This window comes from Pungitius pungitius, chromosome 17 (assembly GCF_949316345.1).
Source record: "Pungitius pungitius chromosome 17, fPunPun2.1, whole genome shotgun sequence".
In the NCBI taxonomy this organism is placed as follows: domain Eukaryota; kingdom Metazoa; phylum Chordata; class Actinopteri; order Perciformes; family Gasterosteidae; genus Pungitius; species Pungitius pungitius.
Window position 1 is genome coordinate 1,004,044 of NC_084916.1, and position 19,384 is coordinate 1,023,427.

At 44.5% G+C, this 19,384-nt stretch overlaps 1 protein-coding gene across 1 annotated transcript in view; it reads left to right on the forward strand.

The window, feature by feature from the left end:
- The first annotated feature begins 258 nt into the window (after positions 1-258).
- samd12 (sterile alpha motif domain containing 12) overlaps positions 259-19,384 on the forward strand; it is an 83,279-nt gene continuing 64,153 nt past the window's right edge. Inside the window, exons 1-2 of the mRNA XM_037474748.2 lie at positions 259-427; positions 14,316-14,524. Coding sequence (XP_037330645.2) covers positions 415-427; positions 14,316-14,524 — 222 coding nt within the window. The 5' untranslated portion in view covers positions 259-414. The remainder of the gene's footprint in view (positions 428-14,315; positions 14,525-19,384) is intronic.

Here is a 19,384-nt window from a genome sequence, read left to right on the forward strand (position 1 = left end):
TTTAAAAAATGGCATCTGTTATGAGGGAGGAACCTGGGAATGTTCAAATCAGAAAGTAAAAAGTATGAATTAAATACCCTCAATCGTTTATAATATTTTTTTCCGTTGTCATGGTAACTTTTTTCCGTTGTCATGGTAACATTGAAGCCCTCATAGACTCTACGTGGTGACCTCGATACAGTCCCCGAGGGTTCAGGGTTCAGGTTTTAGGGTTCAGGGTGGCCTTTGGACTCGTTTCGCCGCGAAGCGCCTAAGAACTACACTTCCCATCATGCTTTGAGGCGCGGCGGCAGCTGTGCGCTCCGTCTCTCGCCCGCCCGCAGCCCAGTGATAACACGCCGAACCAGATACAATGCGAAGGAGCGTCGACTTTCACGTTTTGGCGAGGAATGCTCACGTCTGAGGAGTAGCGCCATGGCGGTGGAAGGTAAGGCGCTTTCACACCACAACACAACACAACGCAACACAACGCCGAGACGGCACTTCTGTGTCGGCGTTGTGATTAGTTCAGCCACGGGACGTGAATTGTAGCCGCGTGCACGATAGCAGGTGTGCGCGGTTCGACCCGGACGCGACCGAGGTTCCACCTGTGACAACCCGGGAGGCGCCGCAGCCTCAACCGCGTGTCAGGGACGTGCACCGTCCCGGTCATCCGGCGCTGTTGTTTCGGCGCCCTGTCGCAACGATGCGCCGCTGGGGTTAATTGGCCTGTGAAGGGCACCTGGTCACACGCACTCAGCATCTTTCAGGGGGGGGGGGGGGGGGGGGGCGCTCATCTGGCAGCAGGTGGTGTGACGTGGACCGGGGGGATGTGACCCGCTTCGCCCTGTGATTGAGGACTTTTGAGGGGGTTGTAGCACGGTGAAGTGCTGGCTCCGGAGGGTACGGGGGGGGGGGGGGGGGGCAGAAAGGTAACCGACGGTGAGGCGGGATGCTCGGTTCGTCCAATCACCTCATGGGTGGGGGGCATCTTGTGGATCCAGAATCCAATGCAAGTTATGTTTGAGGAGAAGACTGTGTGTCCCCACGTTGTCCTATTTGACCTGAACCCATCTTTCATCTTGTTGATCCCCTGCTGCATGATTTCTTATGTCTCCTACGGACCCCCCCCCCAAAAGATAATGATGATGCTGCTGTAACCTTATTGTGAGATGTCTCTGATTATAGTGTCATCTTCGTACTGTTGGTAAGAGCTGAATCAGCATATCAATATTTTACTCTAGGACCAAGTGAAAGCCTCCCAAGCTCCTCAAACTTTAACAACAATGTCCCTATTGATCAAGAGATTGGTTGAGCTGCTTATTCATTGTGTCCACAGCTGACCTGCAGGTGTAAAAATAAATCGTCACCCGTTTCAAAGCTTGAAATGCATCTTTAATGACGTACAGCGTGAGCACAACAACAACAGCAGCAGCAGCTGTAACGGGCGTCTCTCACAGCCCAGAAAAATGGGAAGGCAGGTGCTGCAGATGCACACTTTGTTCCCTGTGCTGATATCTAGCTTTATGTTTCTTCATCCCTTTCTTTTTTTTAATATCAAGGCTGAATAAAAATGAAGGGTTAGTATTTTAACAGTATTATATACACTCACACACCTAACTTTATTAGGTACACCTTGCTAGTATGAGGTTGGACCCCCCTTTTCCTACAGAACTGCCTTAATTCTTACTTTCAAATAGGTGTTGGAAACATTCCTCAGAAGCTTTTGGTTCGTATTGACATTGATAAAATCACAGAGTTGCTGCAGATTTGGGGGCTGCACATCTATGATGCCATGAACCGTAGAGACAAGGCAGGACGGATCCATGCTTGTATGTTGTTTACGCTGAATTCTGACCCGACCATCTGAATGTCACAGCTTAAATCCGGGCTCATCAGTTTTTCCAATCATCTACTGTCCAATTTTGGTGTTGTAGTGCTGCTGAGACTACAAGCCTGTGCGGATTGTAGAAAATCTATTATTTAGGGGGCAATTTTTGCCCCCACTGACTGAAAACTAGGGGCATTTTATAAGAAATTGGGGGCATTTTATTTTAAACTTGCAGAACGCTGTCTTTGCATCCGATTCACAGCTTCCACAGTTGTCTCTCTGTTATGGAGCCGATTACTACGTGCTTCTGTAAAAACAAAGAACAACACCCCCAGTCAACTGCAGTCCCAACCAATTGTATTTTACCCAAATAGAGGATTGGCTTTTAACCACAAGAGGGCAGTAACCTCTGGAAACATCTGTAACGTTAGCGAGCTAGCAAGCCTTCGTAGCTAGCTCAATAGATAACAATAGCTATCTAACGTTAGCTAACTAAATCATTTCAAAATAATGAATCCTGAAGTTACTCACAGGTCTGATTTAAGAAGTGCTCCTTTTCTTCTTTCATTTTTTTGCATTACTGTTGCCTTTCTATCATCTCGAACCAGTCTGCCCTTTCTCCTCTGACCTGTTAAGCAACTACCAGGTAATGATAAAGGGGGCCGTGTGTGTTCATGAGACATACTTTATCCTCCGCTGCAAATATGATCTGACTTTCATCCTTTTTTACTTCCAGAAAAATCTGGAACCTCAACTACTACTGTAAGACAGCCGAGGTAGTGTAACGCAGAGATGCCACTTAAACAGGAAGACACAGATATTGAAAGCTTTGTCACTGTTGTCGTTATTGTGTTAATGCAAACAGGAAAAGTGGAATGCAAGGTCAATTAATTTAGTGACATTAGCAGCTCAAGAAGCTACAGGACAACTCGGTGCATTCAATCTTTACTCCGAGAGATGACTTGTGAAAGTCCATGTCCCTCAAAACCGCTTTACCTCTCACAAGGTCAGATAAGACTTCCTGCTGAAACACGATGCTCTGAAGTGCTTCCTGCGACAGGACACTTGTGCTCCTTGACTCAAAGAAAAGTACACCCGATTCTGTGGTGATGCATTTCAGTTCTGCTGGTTGTCTACCTCTATACCTTTCCCTTTTTAAGGTTTGGATATCAGCATATTAAGTCAATATTAAGGGTTCTCACAAACACGTGTCACGTTTCAGAATGCTGTTTTGAGCTTCACCAAAGAAACGTGTCCTGTCCAAAGTCCTCAAATGGCTTCGTTTAAACAACCGTTCTTTTTCTGATACTTTACTATATGTAAATGAGCATCCATTCATTTAAAGCCCTTCTGAAACACAATGCTGCCAAAGATCTATGTCTGTTGCCAGTTTGACTGTGGGAACTCTAACCAGAAGTGATGTGATTCTGCACTTCATAAAAGGACCGGTTGTCGTCATAGTGACGTCACCCATTGGTTTATGGAAAGCCGTCACCATCATATGGAAAGGTCCATAAGGGACAAGAGGGTGAATCTGGGCAAAAGCGAGGCCTGCTAAGATACGAGCTAACGTTAGCGTTTCCCTGCTCCTTTGGTTGGGGGCCGCTGTAATTCACAGTAACCAATTAATTAGGAAACTTTTTCTTTTTTAAACGGTGTTTAGGGAGATGTGGCACCTTGCCTACAGGCGTATACGTCCTAAGCATACACCATCAGCGTTTATGTAATAACTCTCAGGGGGATAGACAAATTCAAACAAGTACAATTCTTTACTCCTGTAAATGTTAACATTTAAATTAACGTCTCTTGCATGGAGCTTTATAAAATCTAAAGCATGTCAAGCATCATCCTGTTGTTGTTGTTGTTGTCGTTTGCTTACCCAAGGTGACACTTCCTATTTAGTTGGCACACTAATCTCCTTTCTTAAAGTTTTCCCCAGTTAACCCAGTTAAGCCCTGTTTCTTTTGTTCTTTTATCATCTGGGCTCTTATCTCAGCGGCCTGTGTTTATTTCTCTGCCCTACAAGTGAATCCCTCCCTGTGGATTCGTTTGAAGCTCCTTGCACACACATTTAAGATGTGACGTTTGAGGGAAAAATCGCAGCAACCCTGCAGTGTCACGGTTTCCTGTTCCTGAGCTCTAAGAACCCCACAAAACAAGAAAAATATAGGTCGGGTATTTAAGAATTCATAACACATGAGAAGACATTAATCTCTTTGAGAAAGTGGCACTTTGGATCGTACTTGCCTCCTTTTGAGCCTCACTCTGGAGGGTCCTATCATCCGCTGTACTGTGTACCCTATTTGTGTGAGACGACCAAAAATCTGCAAGCATCTGTAAAAAGCTCAGTATGAAAAAAAAAAACTAATTTACAAGGTACAGTGATCTTTTGTTTTCTTCTTTTTACTTTTACATCTCTAGTCCAGCCTGGAAATGAAATGCTTGAAAATGTGTGGTTCTCCAACGAGACATTTATTCTACCTGCAGGAGGTGTGACCCTCGAGGCTTTGGACGTTGGATCTCTTTTTGTTGGATAAATCACCAGTTAGTGAAGGCGTGTGGCCTGGTCCAACCCCCTCTCACCCAGTCATGTGTCTCGTGCAGCTGTTCTTATGCCACGCGTCACTTTTAATTGCACCCAAAAGGCTTCCGGTGACGACGCTTCGTAAATTCCATGTAATCAACACACCGGGAGACATTTATATGCTCAAGTACTGTTGCGTCACGGCCGCTGGTATCGATAACTTAATGTTTGTTATATTTGGCTCCACCAGTATTGACTGAGGGCCAGCCTTAGTGGCTTAGTGGCTGTTCTGACCTGCCACCCTCGACCGTCTTTCATGGGAGGAATGCTGTGTGGCTCCGTGGCGCACATGCACAGTGACTGAGGCCGGTTTGACACTTTAAACCCCATTTATTTTCTCACTTCCACATGGCGGGTTTATCCGGGTGTGAATGTCACATTGTCCCTTTTTGGAAAGTTCCACAAGTTGTTTCTATGTGTCACAGCTCATCTGTCATCCCGGTGTTTCCTCTACCATCAGATCAGTGGGGAAATAAAGCTGTAATCTCGGGGGAAATACTGTGGAGGTGTGGCAGAGAAGCTATTCGCAAGATGGAGTATATTGTGAAGGAAAATATGTTTCAAAATATGAGACAAAAATGATTGACTTGTATTAAATATTTTCACACATTGTTCACACAATTTCAAGTAGCAGAAAAAATATGCAAAGGTGTGATGCAGCTTTAAACTCCTAATCTGACCTTCAACTCACATGTTCCTTTCCAGGTGGAGGGGATGTGGCTGCACTAGGTAGATAGGTTAGGTCTCATCTTTGGTCTCTTAAAGTCAAATTCAATGCTCTGAGATATTTCCGGGTACCCGCCTGAGATCTGTTGCCATGGAAACGCAGCAGTTTAGGCATTGTCATCTGGCGGTGAACTTATTGGGGGAGTCATATAAACCCATTGTGCAAGTAGCTTGTAACACGAGAAGCGTTTATTTAGCTTTATGCTAATTCTGTTTACTTTGAGAATGTCTGGACTGAGGAGCCAATTACTGCTGCTGTGATGTTAAAACTCTTAGAGTTGCCTCAAACAAGTATAATTTGGTCATTGGGGTATGTTGCTACAGGTGCCATTTGTATAACAAGGTGCTTTTTGGTCCTTCGTGGATTTGTTTGGGCAGTTAGCAGCGTAATAGAGACAAGGAGGACAGATGGAGAAAGGGACATGTGACCGAGGTTGTGGTTGTATGGTAGTGAGGCTTCACTGGTGTTCTATTCAGTCTGAATGATTATGCCCTATTAGACTGCATGTGAAGGACCATACCGAAGAGTACTGGACCCCGTGTCCAACCGCAGTGTTTACCCCTGTGGCAGAGGTTGTTCATTCCGCTCCTCGTCTCTTGCTTCCCCTGCATCAAGCCCCCATTCAGAAACTTCCGACCCATTCCCGGGATCCGGCCCAGGAAGAGAATTAGCAGAATAAACATGTTTATTTGAGTTAGGTGGAATAGGATTACCTTTTAGTCGGGCTATTCAGGAGTCACTAGAGCGAGGGCGGCACCTTCCCCACCTCACGCAGCAGGAATGGGATTAATATGACAGAAGATGCAGCAAATGTCATAGGGGAGCGATGCTGTGTAATTATGTCTTGGGAGGACCTACAGCCATCTTTGATGTACTGTTCTGAAGGGCTGCTGCCTGGAATTTAGAATGAGAGCCAAGCAGAAAATACAACTAGGGTATAAACCAAGCAGAGCAACAAGAAAGTGATCGTAGTTGTCCCAGAGCAGTTTCAGCGTTCACATATTAGACTTTCATCTAATTACAACTCATCACAGTTCAGTGGGATCTTGGCTTGGCCCACCTTCCAGGAGGGCGTGTTGAGGCAAAACCATCTTGTGGAGCAACGGACGGTTTCTGCTTCTTATGCAACTACTGCAGGTTTTGTCCCTATTGAACCAGAATAGTTGGAAATGTCCTTCAGTGCATTCAATTATTTGTCAAAGTCACTGGGAAACTGAAGTCTTTCGTCTGTAGAAAATGTGTTTTGGCTTTTCTCCTAGCTGGCTTCCTGCAGTTTTTGATTGACAGACGATTCATCTTCTCGTCTTTTCTTTTCTAAACCATTTCCAAACGACGGCTTCTCAGGTGCTTTTGTGTAACCGGGCTCGTGTGTGGACAAAGCATTTGAAGACAGCCCTACGAGCTAAATGAAGTAGTTGCTTCAACATAACCACAGCCCAGCAACATAGGGCAGCTGCAGCCCAGTAGAGAAGAGTCATTCAATTTCGCCAGTTTTTTCCCCTTCCATGTCCCACTTGCCCCTCACTGGCCCCGGGATGCGCTACGGCTCAATCAACCTGATTCGTAAGCCGTTTGCTATTTTCTGCACTTGGCACACGGCGAGCCACATTCAGCATGATCTATAGCCGGAAAGAGTAGATTCTCCAAATTTAGATGGGATGAATATGCAGATGAGCAAAGGCAAACGGGATGAGAGGAGTGTGGTTGCCTTTGTGTCCGTCTCTGCAGGGCACAACCTCTGTTCCCTGGCAGCTTTTGTGAAATAGCATGTACCCCTCCCTCTCGTCTCATCCCACTGAAGACCTCTGTTTCTCTGAGTGTCACTGAAGCACCGGTGCGGGGGGGTCGATGTCAGGTGAAGACGGCTCTGCGTGGCTTAGTGTAGAAGGCCTGCACAATGGATGCCTGTGGCATCTTTCAAGGGGCAACACTCACACAATGGCAATGCATTAAATACATGTTGTTTCTATGAGCTGGATGGTAGTCTGGGATTATTTCTAAGGACAGACCGAAAAAACACATTTGTAATTATTCCATTCTTTGTGTTCGTGGCAGCAAAGCTAGTCATTCACAGCCGTACTTAGTGGGGGGAAAAAGGGGAAGCGCTACACTGATCCCAGAGCAGAGGAGGGACATTTGGTTCTTCTGTTGGGTGCAAAAATGCAGACTGAGCGGATCCGTTAAATCAAGGAGCGGGCCGTAGAAGTGTCTTATTGAGCGCATCACTTTTTATGTTTAGGACTGAAATGCACACCTCGGAGGGTGGAAATTCTTATTTGAGATTTCTTCAACTTTTTCTAAATAATAAGTGTACACTTTATATTTTTGCTTATATTAGCAGTTTTACATTTTTCTGATTTACAGTACAAGTTGCCAGTTTTACTGCAAAATTGGAATAAAGCGTTTGGAAAAATACTGATATGGTGCAGATGGATCCCACATATTTTTAACTTCCCTTTTGCCGTTTTCGCAATTACTTTCGCCTGATCACTATACACACATTTAGTTTAGCTTGTTTAGTTTGGCTAATAAAGTATGGAATTATAAATAAGAGTCAGAGGTTGTTACTGCAGTCCAAAGTTAAGCTAATGCAAACTTTGCAGCAGGTTCAGAAGACTGTCGTAAAGAAATAACCTAAACTTTCCAACGGTTCCTGGTCTCTTATCAAATATTTATAGATGCTACTCGGCTCTAAATCAAGACGATCTATTTTTTGTCGCCTCTTCACCGTATGCCTTTGAAGCAGAGCACGGTGAAAGCTTTGTGCCCGGGATGCTTCACAGTGAGCGGCCGTGTATATTTAGCGTGCATGAGCTCGTGCAGCAAAGTGGGTCATTTCGTTCTGCCGTCGCCTCACAGTCCATCCCTCTCTGCAACTGTTTCTGTCCTTTTCTTCTTTTGTATCCTCTCCCGATTCATCTCCTTTTTTTTATCCTCCTGCACTCTCTGCAGCTGAGAAATGTTCAAAGCTGCGTACATCTGGGCCCGGTTGACACAGGACCAACCAATCACAGCCTGTCGAGCCCCGGGGGCAGTCGCTGAAGTTGGAGCACAGTTGACTTTTGATGGGATGTCAAGGTGAATTAAGAGCTCCACAGAGAGGCGAGCTGGCCGGATAACTGGTCACATGACTTCACTTTGATCGTTAGCCGTGCGGTCGAACGTCTTTGTCCCAGCAGCAGACGCATAAACAGATAAGCTAACCTAATGAGCGCACTAGGGGAGGGAACGGTTAATTTGAGGCTTTTAAGTGACCTCTGGAGGTTGTTGGGTTTATTGTGTTTTACGCATCCAGTAATTGTGCAGGTTTTCCTTGAATCAGGCAGTTCAGACTGGTGAGATTGTGGTGCAGGCCTTTGTATACATTAAGCTTAAAAGGCCCCTCACAAGTATTCCTCCAGATGTCATGTGCTGTTAGTGATGGCTCATTACATCTGTATTAACAGGCTGTGCTCATGCAACAGTGAGTTTAACGCTTGTTGCACAAACCTAAAGGCTTTCATCCCAAATGAAGCTAACAGTCCCTCAGAATCTGAGATTGCTTCTCTAAGCACATCATAGATGTTAGAAAGTAATTGTAGAAAACAAAGACTGAATTATATAGAACTGTGTATAACTGAATAATGAGTCCGTTTTTAATTACCATTTCTCGTGTCATCGAGACATTTTGAAAATCTGTTATTTTAATTCTTTGCACGAGGGACAATCTTCCCAAGGGAACACCTGTTATCTTTAATGTACGTCACATTAAATCAAGCCGCTGGTGGTTGGTTGTGATCTGCAGACCCTCGTTAAACTCTCCTACCATCCTGTCCCACCTTTTCATTGGCTTTTCCTGCCAAATATGCTGGTTTACAGGTACGCTGTATATGTGGCGAGAAGTTCCCACCAAAAGTTAGCATTTACTAAAAAGTATCAAGCTGGAGATGAGATGAAAAAGGAGCAGTTCCTCCACTGCTACATGGATGTTCTCGAGAAGAAGAAGCCGCCCTCTCTCCTCTTTGTTCTCGCCTTCTGACACTTTATCAATAACCGGCGGTTCGAGTGGAGGTGAAGAACAAACAGAAGCTGGTTCTCTAGTGGCTTCCAAGCAGTCGGTACAACTTCTGCCTCCACTCCGCAGCACTGGTGCACCTTTGTTAAAAACTACAGTGCTCAGCTTTTTGAGAAATAACCGTGTTTTGGGGTTTTATTTTCATTAAATGAAGGATAGCATGTAGTGTAGCATCACCCTATTCAAGTCAGCGATCGGCTTAACCCAAGTCAGCCGCTCTTTTTTTCATATGCGCGTTAACACTAAACGGACCAGTTAGGCTGTTGTTTCATATATATATATATATATATATATTGAGCTTCATATTTTTAAATTGTCATTGTATGTGCATGCTAATCATTCTTTTGACCGTGACGGATTAGTAGCACCTTTTGTTTTTGGGACCAGCTCAAAAAGATATTTATTTTTGCTTCATCAGTTACTTTAAATGAAAACAAGAAAATGCTTTTAGCCAACTAATGAGGCGTTGAACCGATTTGTTTAAATCTCTGCTGTCAGATCCAGCTACATCAGAACCGACCCACTGATTCACAGTGACTGATACCGTGGATCCCCAAACGCCTCTAGAATGGACCCATTTTAAAAAACCATAACCTGCAGCTCTAATAATGACCCGTAGGTCCGTCGGGTCAAAGGAGGCTGGAGGCCTGATGTGTTACATGACCAGCGACACCCATCGTGTCAGATGGGTGCAGCGCGTCGCAGCCTCTCTCTCTGGAGCACATCACGGCAGCAAATAGCTTTTCCATCCGCAGCTCCACTCAGGGGCGGAGGAGGCTGTTGCTGCAGGTGCCGCTGGGTGCACTATTAACTCTTTATTGCTTCAACGACTTCTCATTAGCTGACAAAAGAAGGGTGTAAATGGCAGCTCCAGCTGTGAACAACAGCTGCACAGCAAATCCAGCTCTGATTGGCATCTGTGGCACAGAAACATTGGATATCGATGTTTTGGTTGTAGCAATGGAAGACACAATATTATATTGTTTATATACTAAAAAAATGAAAAAGATAACCCTACACCAGCCATATTCTATTTGTCCCAAATAACCATCTGATTTTCATTTTGTTTGGTTTCTTAAATCTTCTAAAAAAAACCTCTGCAGTCACCTGGCCAGGCTTCCCCTGGCGGCGTTCCCCGGGCCGGGTTTCTGGGTCACGCACTTGATTCTATTCGCACAACCATTCATTCTGCTTCACGTTGAGTCCGATAACTGTGAGCCTGAGCGCCCACACAGAGCAAGCTTCACTTTTGATTATGGACCCACTGGTGGTTTCACTTTGGACAGGTGCAAGGCGGGCGCCGGACGCAGCGCAGGGAAGAGACGGCGCTCGGCTGCTCCCATCGCTCCGCTTTGCATCTTTCTCTCAGCTGGGTTTCTGACATTTTAAAATATTGAATTAATGAAACCCTACAGCTTCCATTTAACATCAAGTAATAGTGTAAATGTCAGGCAGAAACCGTGATGCACACCTGATGATGATGATGATGATGATGATGACAATAATAATAGTGAGCGGGTCGCAAATCCCTAAAATGTCTTCAATTCTGAATATAATATAACCACAATAAACCAGTAATGATCTAATTGTGAACCCAGTGACATTATGTGTATGTTGTTGGTTTTGTGGTCAGTGGTGGACGGTAACTAACAATGTACTGTAGTACAACATGTAGTACACAAACCAAGACTTAAGCACAACGTCTATGTCAACAATTTGGACTTTTAATACAATACAAATTGTGTGTTAAAAGTGCACACAAGAGGTGCTGAGGGTTGAGCAGACAGCAGTTTTTGGCTCATCATGATGCGTTCAGGCGCTGTGCGAATAGACGGAGAACAGAGCGTTCTCATGAAGGTTTGTTTGAATGTAATATCTGAAGATCCCCTTTTTGGCAAAACCTTGAAGCCCATCATTAGGGATTATTGAATAATAATGCCCCAAAAATGTATGCAGAAGGAGTGGATGTTGGATTAAATGATATGGATGTGAACTGAATTATATCAACTGAACTGAAAATAAAGGACATTAAATATCTCAGCAAAGCTAAATAAAGAGCTTGCACATTCTGGATTCATTGCGTGGGAGCTGGATCATAATCACACAATGTTCCCCCCTGCCGGTATTTTTGAAATACGCCTGGTTGCTAATGGTTCCTCGTTCGCCCACCATGCCCAGTAATGAAGAGAGAGATACGCAATATCCGATGATAATGTAATCCAATTCTTTTTCTCGGTAATCTCAGAATGCGTTTGGCTGTGCAGGGATGTCGTAATCCTCAAACACCTCCATTGCTTCCCTTCTTTTGTTTTCTCCTGTCACTGAATCTCCTTGAGAGAGAGAGAGAGAGAGAGAGAGAGAGAGAGAACAAAGTAGGCAGACATCCTTCATCGTCTGTCTCTCTTCCCTCGGCACACGTCAGGGAGGAAAGAGGGAAGAATGTAATGGAGCTATTCATAGGAACTGTTGCTATTAATAAATAGAAGTCCCTCATATATATATATATATATATATATATATATATATACATACACACACACCCCTCCTCCTTTTTTGAAGAGCACTCAAACTGTCCTTAATGCTTTTGTGTGCCTCCACTTTCCCTAAGCCCATCATCATCTTGTCATCCATCCATCCATCCATCTACTCTTTTGGTCTGCTGGTGCCATTGTCTACATGCCCTCGGCAGAGGATGTATAATTAATGTCTCCTCCAGAGTTGCTGCACACCATGCTTCATGCAGCGAGTCGGGCCGGGGAGGAGAGGGGCAAGAGGGAGTTCTGAGGAGATGAGGGAGGAACAAAAAGGCAGTGGGAAGGAGCGTCGCCTCGTGCTTCGCATCTCGATTTGCTTGAAACCACGGCCCGCTCGTGTATAGGGGGGGGGGGGCTCAAGACCTCTGTTTCTTATCAGGGATCAGAACACCATTCTGCAGCTGTGATGTGTTTGTGATATGGCTTCAAAAGGTGATCAGTGATCCAGGATTTCAACCTGTTGGTCCCGGATATAAATAATCGACCCTCGGGATGAGCTGGATTCATCAATGCTGCAAATCCTACACTGAGACAAGTACGAACATGTTGTACACTGGTGGAAGAGATATTTACAATAAAAACTCTACATTAGAACTAAAAGCCACCTTTTATAGAAAGATGAAAGAGAGATTTCAATCCAGTGCTTCTCACCTTAGAGGTTGTGTTCCCTCCATCGGTCATAAGATAAAACCAGAGTGCTCACCATGGGTTATTGATGATGACTGATATTAATGCCAAAATGCTTGTGTTCTTTCTACCGACCACAGGGGGGAGCTCCTCCGGTTGCAAGAAGAAGTCTTGTTATATCAAAGTCAATTACTGTACTTCTCTCTTAAATCTCGACACATTAAAGCAGGGTATGCTTTAGGGCGGGGCTTCCTCGTGATGGACAGGTTGCTGCCACAGCTCTGTCGGTCTGGGAGTTGTCTGTTTTTGTCGCTTTCACCCTTTTTACCGCGAGTTGGACGTTAATTGTGACGGTTTAATTTGATGTATTTTATACCCGTCGTGCTACTCTCATGTCACTTCTGGCGGCAAGATGGCGACTCCCAAAAGGAAAAATAGTAACTACTACCTTTTTAGAAAAAGTGTTTTTCCCTTTATGAAATGTGTTGGAGTGAAAATAGGGTTAAGTGTATACCTCAACAATGCATGTAAGCAAATGTCCCCTCTGCACAGGTATCCAACAGAAACACTGTGCAGGGCTCAGAGATGCTGCTTGATGGAAAGAGGCACCGATGCTGTTGTCTTGGTCCCATCCTTCTGAAACTATTGTTGGGCCAATTCACCGTTGTCATCTTTACCAACACAGATCAGTGACATTGAAAGATTTATTATAAGCGTACGTACGAGTCGCATCCCGAAATACTGAAAGTCTGTCAGTGCGTTTTCATCAGCTTCATGCAGATCTCCTGTTGTGTTTTTCAAGGTTTATTCTCTTGAGAATGTTTGCCTTTTGAAAAACAACATCTCGATCCCCCAGCGGGAGAAGAAGAAGAAGCCGCCGCAGCAGCCTTCAGGTGTGATGGAGAGCGCCTTTTGGCTCCCGTTCCACGTGAAACGAGGAGGACAAACTATTTCCATGACGCCTCACAACCCGCCGCTTCGCTTTGCGTCACTGATGAGACTAAAATAGTGTGTGGCGCTTTACCCGAAGACGCAAACTAAAAATAATCACCCCATGGAAGAAATTGAGGAGTAAGGCAAGGCGATTTTGTATGTATAGCACATATCAAGGCAATCCAAAGTGTGAAGTTAATAGGGAAGGAATTCTATAGAATGGAGTCTGCATTCAACAAGAACAACTACTCCTATTTGGATGGGAATTGATCCACCGGATTTAAATCGTCTGTCTGAGGTTCAAACTGCTAATTTGTTGCAACAAATAAGTCTTGTACAGGGATTTAGATTTAGAGCTGTGAAGCTGTTGGATCTCTCATCACGCCCCAGTTGTCATATTCACTTTCCTGCTGCAATTACTAACTTAATTATTAAATCACGTTTTCAACTTAAGCATTTTTATTGGTATTTTTTTAGGAAGGGAAAGCCATACTTTGTCCTAACAGAACAAAGCGACAATGTTGTAAATCAATCCAACGGACTGGGTTTAGGGATTTTATTCTGCTGTTCTGTTCACCACGTTTCTTAATCTTAGTTCTATGATTTAATGCATGGGATCATATCTTGGTTGAGTGAGGATGTGATCTCTCAAAGATATTACTATTGCTGGTGATTTGATGGTCAAATGCATTGACTTCTTTCTTCTGTTGTGTTGCTGTATTGAGACTCCACTTCAGGAGCTTCTCACTCACAGCTATCTACTGACATCTGGTGGACATTTAGCAGCATGGCATTCAATGTGACGCCACAGGCTCACAAATGGATCTCATCAGTAGAGCAATAACTTACAAATTCCCAAAATGTAGACATCCTTTCAAAATGTGTCTATGAAGCTTTTTGAAAAACATTTCAAAGTAAGAATTTCCACAGTAAACTACATTTGAGTTCAGAAATTCTAGGAAAAAACGTCTGCCTGTGTCGAGGTAGACAAAACCAGTGAGAATGTACTTTTCTATTATTGACTTATTACCTTCTCTTCCCCACAGCTGTTCACTGCAACCTGAGCCAGAATGGCATCAGCCACCAGCGGTGCCCGGAGGACATGACGTCACAGCTGGAAGACGAAGGGGTGTCTGTGGACGCGGGGCCCGTGCTGCTGGACGACGACAGCCCCCGCTTCCATGAAGTGAGCCCGCCCGCCTACCAGCGCCACCCGCCGCCACACCGCTCCGTCTCCGAGTCAGAGCTGTCCAGGGTAAGAGTTGGCCGTTTAGTAAATCATTGATTATCTATTTGCCAATCGATATGAACATGTTGCTGTCTAAGCCCATGATAAAGTAGTTTACATTGACTCCAGCTTTAGTTTATGTATAAAAAAAAAGATTCTACACATGAATGCACCAATAGGTTTAATTCAAAGAGTTAACAGTTTAAAAAAAAAGAAGAACTTTGTCTTGGTTCTTTTACACAAAGAAGAAAAAAATCTCCCTTGTTTGAGTTAATTCAGTGGTCACCAACCTTTTTAAGTCCAAGGTCCCGGACTTCTGCCCAGATGATCTAGTGAGGCGTTGAGACAAAAAGACTGTCCAGACTTTACTTGCAACCTGAGGCTCTTTTTGGCTAATTGGTAATGGAATGAGATCAACCACTTTGGTCCAGCTTTCAAATTGTCGTGACCAAAAACACACTAAAGGTTTCAGTTCAACATAAAGTGGAAATTATTTGATAATTGCAATTGATATAAACATGAACACATTTGCACGAGCAGGCTGGTTGAACTACCAATATTAACTAGTATTCAACTGAAGTTACAGGAAAACAAACCATTCTCTGCCAGTGCAACTAATGTCAGTGCAGTTCAGCTGTGTCCCATCAGAACGCCATCCTCGGCTCCTCTATCTTGATTTGGGGATTTTCATCTGTGAAAACACCATTTTACAGAGGGAGGTTTATGCAAAGAACAAACTCCCTTTTACTGCAGGAGAGGAGGAGGAGGAGGAGGAGGAGGAGGAGTCCCCAAACACCCCTGTCCCCTTGCTTTTTAGCTCTGTGTCATTTTGCATACCAACCATCTCCATGTCCTCTCCACCTGGCAAAGCAAAGGCAAGCTGGAATTTGGCTGCAATGGGTTTGAAACGGATGTGATTACATTCACATCAACTCTACAAACATCGGCAGATTCAAATAAATAGGAGAATATTTGAATCACTAACAATTGCATTTCACATTTGTAGTCATAATTCTGCGCGGCATTGTGATCATAAATAGGATGGACATTCTGCAACAATATCTGCATCTGAAGTTAGGTCTCCGTTACGGTTATGCATTGACACCGTAGCAGCATTTACAGGACATCCTAAAATTGGTCAGATGACAGTCAATAAACATCCTGGTGGCCACACACGAAAAACAAATAGACCACCCGGTTACTAGCAACCCCTTCTGTTCCCCCACATCCACCTCTTCAGTAAAGACAAATTATTTACTATGTAACGCTGTTGTTTCAACCCTCCCGCTGTGTTTCTGATCGCAGATCAAAGGATCCATCATCAGGGAGGCAGAATAAGTTCCTGACTTCCTCTCTAGAAATAGACAGTGGGACAGTGGGAGGAGACGGGATTGATCGCCCCCATATCTCTCTCTCTCTCTATCTATCTCGCACGTCCTCTTTTATCTCTGTGAAATCTGTAGTAATCAGCTGTCAATCAAAGTGGAAGAACTTGGACCTTGGAAATAGTTCTCTGTTCAAACACTAGACAGCCAGGCCAGGTACAACAAACTCTCTCTCACACACACACACACACACACACACACACAGCTGCTCTCTGTAGCTGTACGTTGTTGTGTGGCGATCCTGTGACAGTATCTCTAACACGCCATCTGCAGCTTTTGGATTTCGCCGGTATCATCGTGTAATTTGATATTGCAGCATCTCTCCGCTTAAAGGCGAGTCAGAGACCTGGAGGGGAAGCACTGCATTAGCTGTAATGAACTATCTGACTCGTAGTGTTGTGTCTCTGGATTGTTTTTGGGTGGAAATTCTGAATACAGAAAAGCCTCTAACTACGATAAAGCTTTTCCAGCCTGCAACACGGCCGAGGCACACGTAGCATTTATTAATATGTAGACCTTGATTAAGGGCTGGATGAGCAGGTTTGCACTACTTTACTGTTAACAGTTAAAGGCACAGTGAAGGTTTTGCAGCCCCGGTCATGTCATGTGTACCCAGAAGAAAGGGAACGCCGTGAGGGGTATGAGCTCTCTACCCCGTACGACAGACCTGCAATCAAGACACACACACAGCACCTGGGATGTTGCTTCATGTAGGGGTTCTATTAACATCCAACATTTTTGTACACTTTAGAACACAGACCTGGCGTATAGAACAATGGAAATAGAAACAAATGAGTGAATGTCTGTAAAGACCCAGCGGCCGTACAGATGTGACATGGGCTGATTGTCCTTCTTAGTGTTAATAATCACCTGCGTTTGATACCCTACTTACTAACCTTACTACTTTTCTTTTAGTACATATCACCAAAATCTTGTAATGAGTCAGGAGCCACGGCCCTGCCTTTCTGTGAGTTCCCGTTTGTAAATCTGTCACATTAAGCGCCGAGTACAACGGGTTGTTTTGTAATGCAGTTTTTCGCTCTGAATACTATAACCTTCCCCGTCTCAATATGTTCTCTTAATCTACAATGGACCTGCCGTTTGAAGACGCTTCAAGGTTTGATTCCACAATTTACCTTTAAAGCTTGCTGTTGACTTAGAGAGGGTACTCTGATGTCAAAATATATGCTGATGCTTGTTTTATTATTGGAAATTCAAAGACATTACCGCCTACTCTTCTGGTTCTTTATGGACACCCTAAGTACCCATGATGCATCAATTGCGCGTCTGAGTGATCTCAGTCCTGATCAGTATCAAGCCCAAGGTGAATAAAGCTTTTCCCTGTAATGGATTCATTAATATGGAGAGAGAGAGAGAACCCAACACAACACTAGAGGGCAGCATCCAACAGACCTGGGAGGGATCACAGCCTGAAAAAAAGTGCATTAGAATAAATAGAGTAAAGTATTGGCGGAGTCAGAATTTCTCCAAGAGCAGGATGTATGAGTCACGCAGTGAAGCATGATGACTGAATTCTGGTAAATAAACCGGAATGCAGAATATTTCTCTATAGGAAAAGTTGTATTTATTGTAATTATTGAATGTGACTGAATACCAGTCTTTATCTGCTGATGAATAGGGTGCATGTGACACATAAAAAGCAATTGCTGACATGTTCAGCCGTGTGTGTCGAGTTGTTCTAGTCCTAGTTTGTAATAGATATGGTTCAGGTTCAGAGTGAGAGGGCTTGGATCATTATGAATGAAAGCGTTCCCATCCTCTTGTGCCTCAAACGTTGCTCAGTAATTCACCAGTTGAAACCATTTGTTCCACATTTTGGAGCTACATTTAAAAGTTTGTCACCACAGAGGAACCACAAAGAAACATCTATGCGGTGAATATATTGTGTGTGTATTTATATACATTATTTTGTTAATCTCTGCATCAGTAGATGGGATAGTATCACTAAATTCTTTTACAGCGACTCACTAGTCTGGAAAGCTTCTCTGCCACCTTGTATTAAACATTTATTGTTACTCACAGCTAGTGAAAGAATATAGTAACACTGCTCCTTTCCAGTGTTTTCATCAAAGACATTTTATGTAAAACAAAAGATCTCCCATTTTAAAACTGAGTGGAATTGTGCCTGTTTCTCTTTTCAATGGCTAGACATCTTCAGTGATTGCACTGAAACACCTCACCTCATCGTGGTCTTCATAGTGCTTCGTAGTTCGCTAGAACATTACCCCTCTAGAAGAGGTCCGGCCCTCTAGAAGAGGGCCGGACCTCTTTTCCAGAGGGCCCTTCTGCTAATGGCGGCTGAACTGTTTGCGATGAGCAGGAACAGCACAGAGACGTGTCGTGTTTCTGCTTGCCCTTGAACGCACGTGTTCACTACATGAAACGCGGCCCTCTCCCCTTCTCCGGGGAGTTACCCCGGGGTCGAGGTTCAGTTGTGGCTCTTCTCCGTTGACGCGAAACACAATCGGGAAGCGTGTGTGACATCACAAGGTCTTTGTGGCCGCTTTTAATGAGCGACGCGGCGCAGCCGCCGCATCGACGGGACAATGGCGCCGCGCGCTAATTGCTGCTTTAGTTAACACTTTTAATTGAGTGTGCAGCCGTTTGACCCCGCAATCAGACCGGACATCTTGGGGACCGAATGAAGGGGGGAGGGGGGGCGGGGGGGGGTGGGCTGTCGCAGCTCTCCTCTGCCACCATTCTCGACTCAATCTCCAGGTCACATGACGTTTTGCCGCCTGAGCGCTTCAAATTCCCAGTAACCTTTTTTTATTCTCTACTGTCTCCGCGAAGGGAGCCATGTGATTGCCTCTTGATTCATTTAGCAGACTGCATTCATATTGGGTCTTCAGATGCTTATCAGCGATTACACGCTTCATTATGTTAGTAATAGTTCTCCACTGTGGCCGTTAATGTGCAGACTTTTTTTACTGTGTGCCATGGGTTGTGCCTTCCTCATCCCTTGGGGCCTTCTTCCTCATCCTTTTTAATTTCTGAGGTTGTCCTTCCTCTGTTGCTAAGGTAACGATGAAGAATACTGGTAGCTGCGCTGTGCTTTCAGTTATCAATTAAAGCTGAGGACAACTGCACGTGTGTGTGTGTGTGTGTGTGTGTGTGTGTGTGTGTGTGTGTGTGTGTGTGTGTGTGTGTGTGTGTGTGTGTGTGTGTGTGTGTGTGTGCAACCGTTCCCCAGACCTATCCAACTTAGAAATAAAGCAGGCTTCTCCTTTCACCTCTGCGCTGTCACTCAAAATCTCTTAATTGGCCCGGAGTCTCCTGAACGCAGCCCTTTGAGTGTGATTGTACTCGTGTTTTCTTCCCTCTGCTGTTTCCTCTCAGCCCTGGCAGGCACCAAAGGCACAGACTCACTGATGGCGCCCTGGGAAACAGCGCTACGGGCTAAACCAGTGGCCAAAGTAAAACACAGATGGCCATTGACTCACAAATGGATCCATGGAAAAATGAGAGAGCCTCTTGGTTC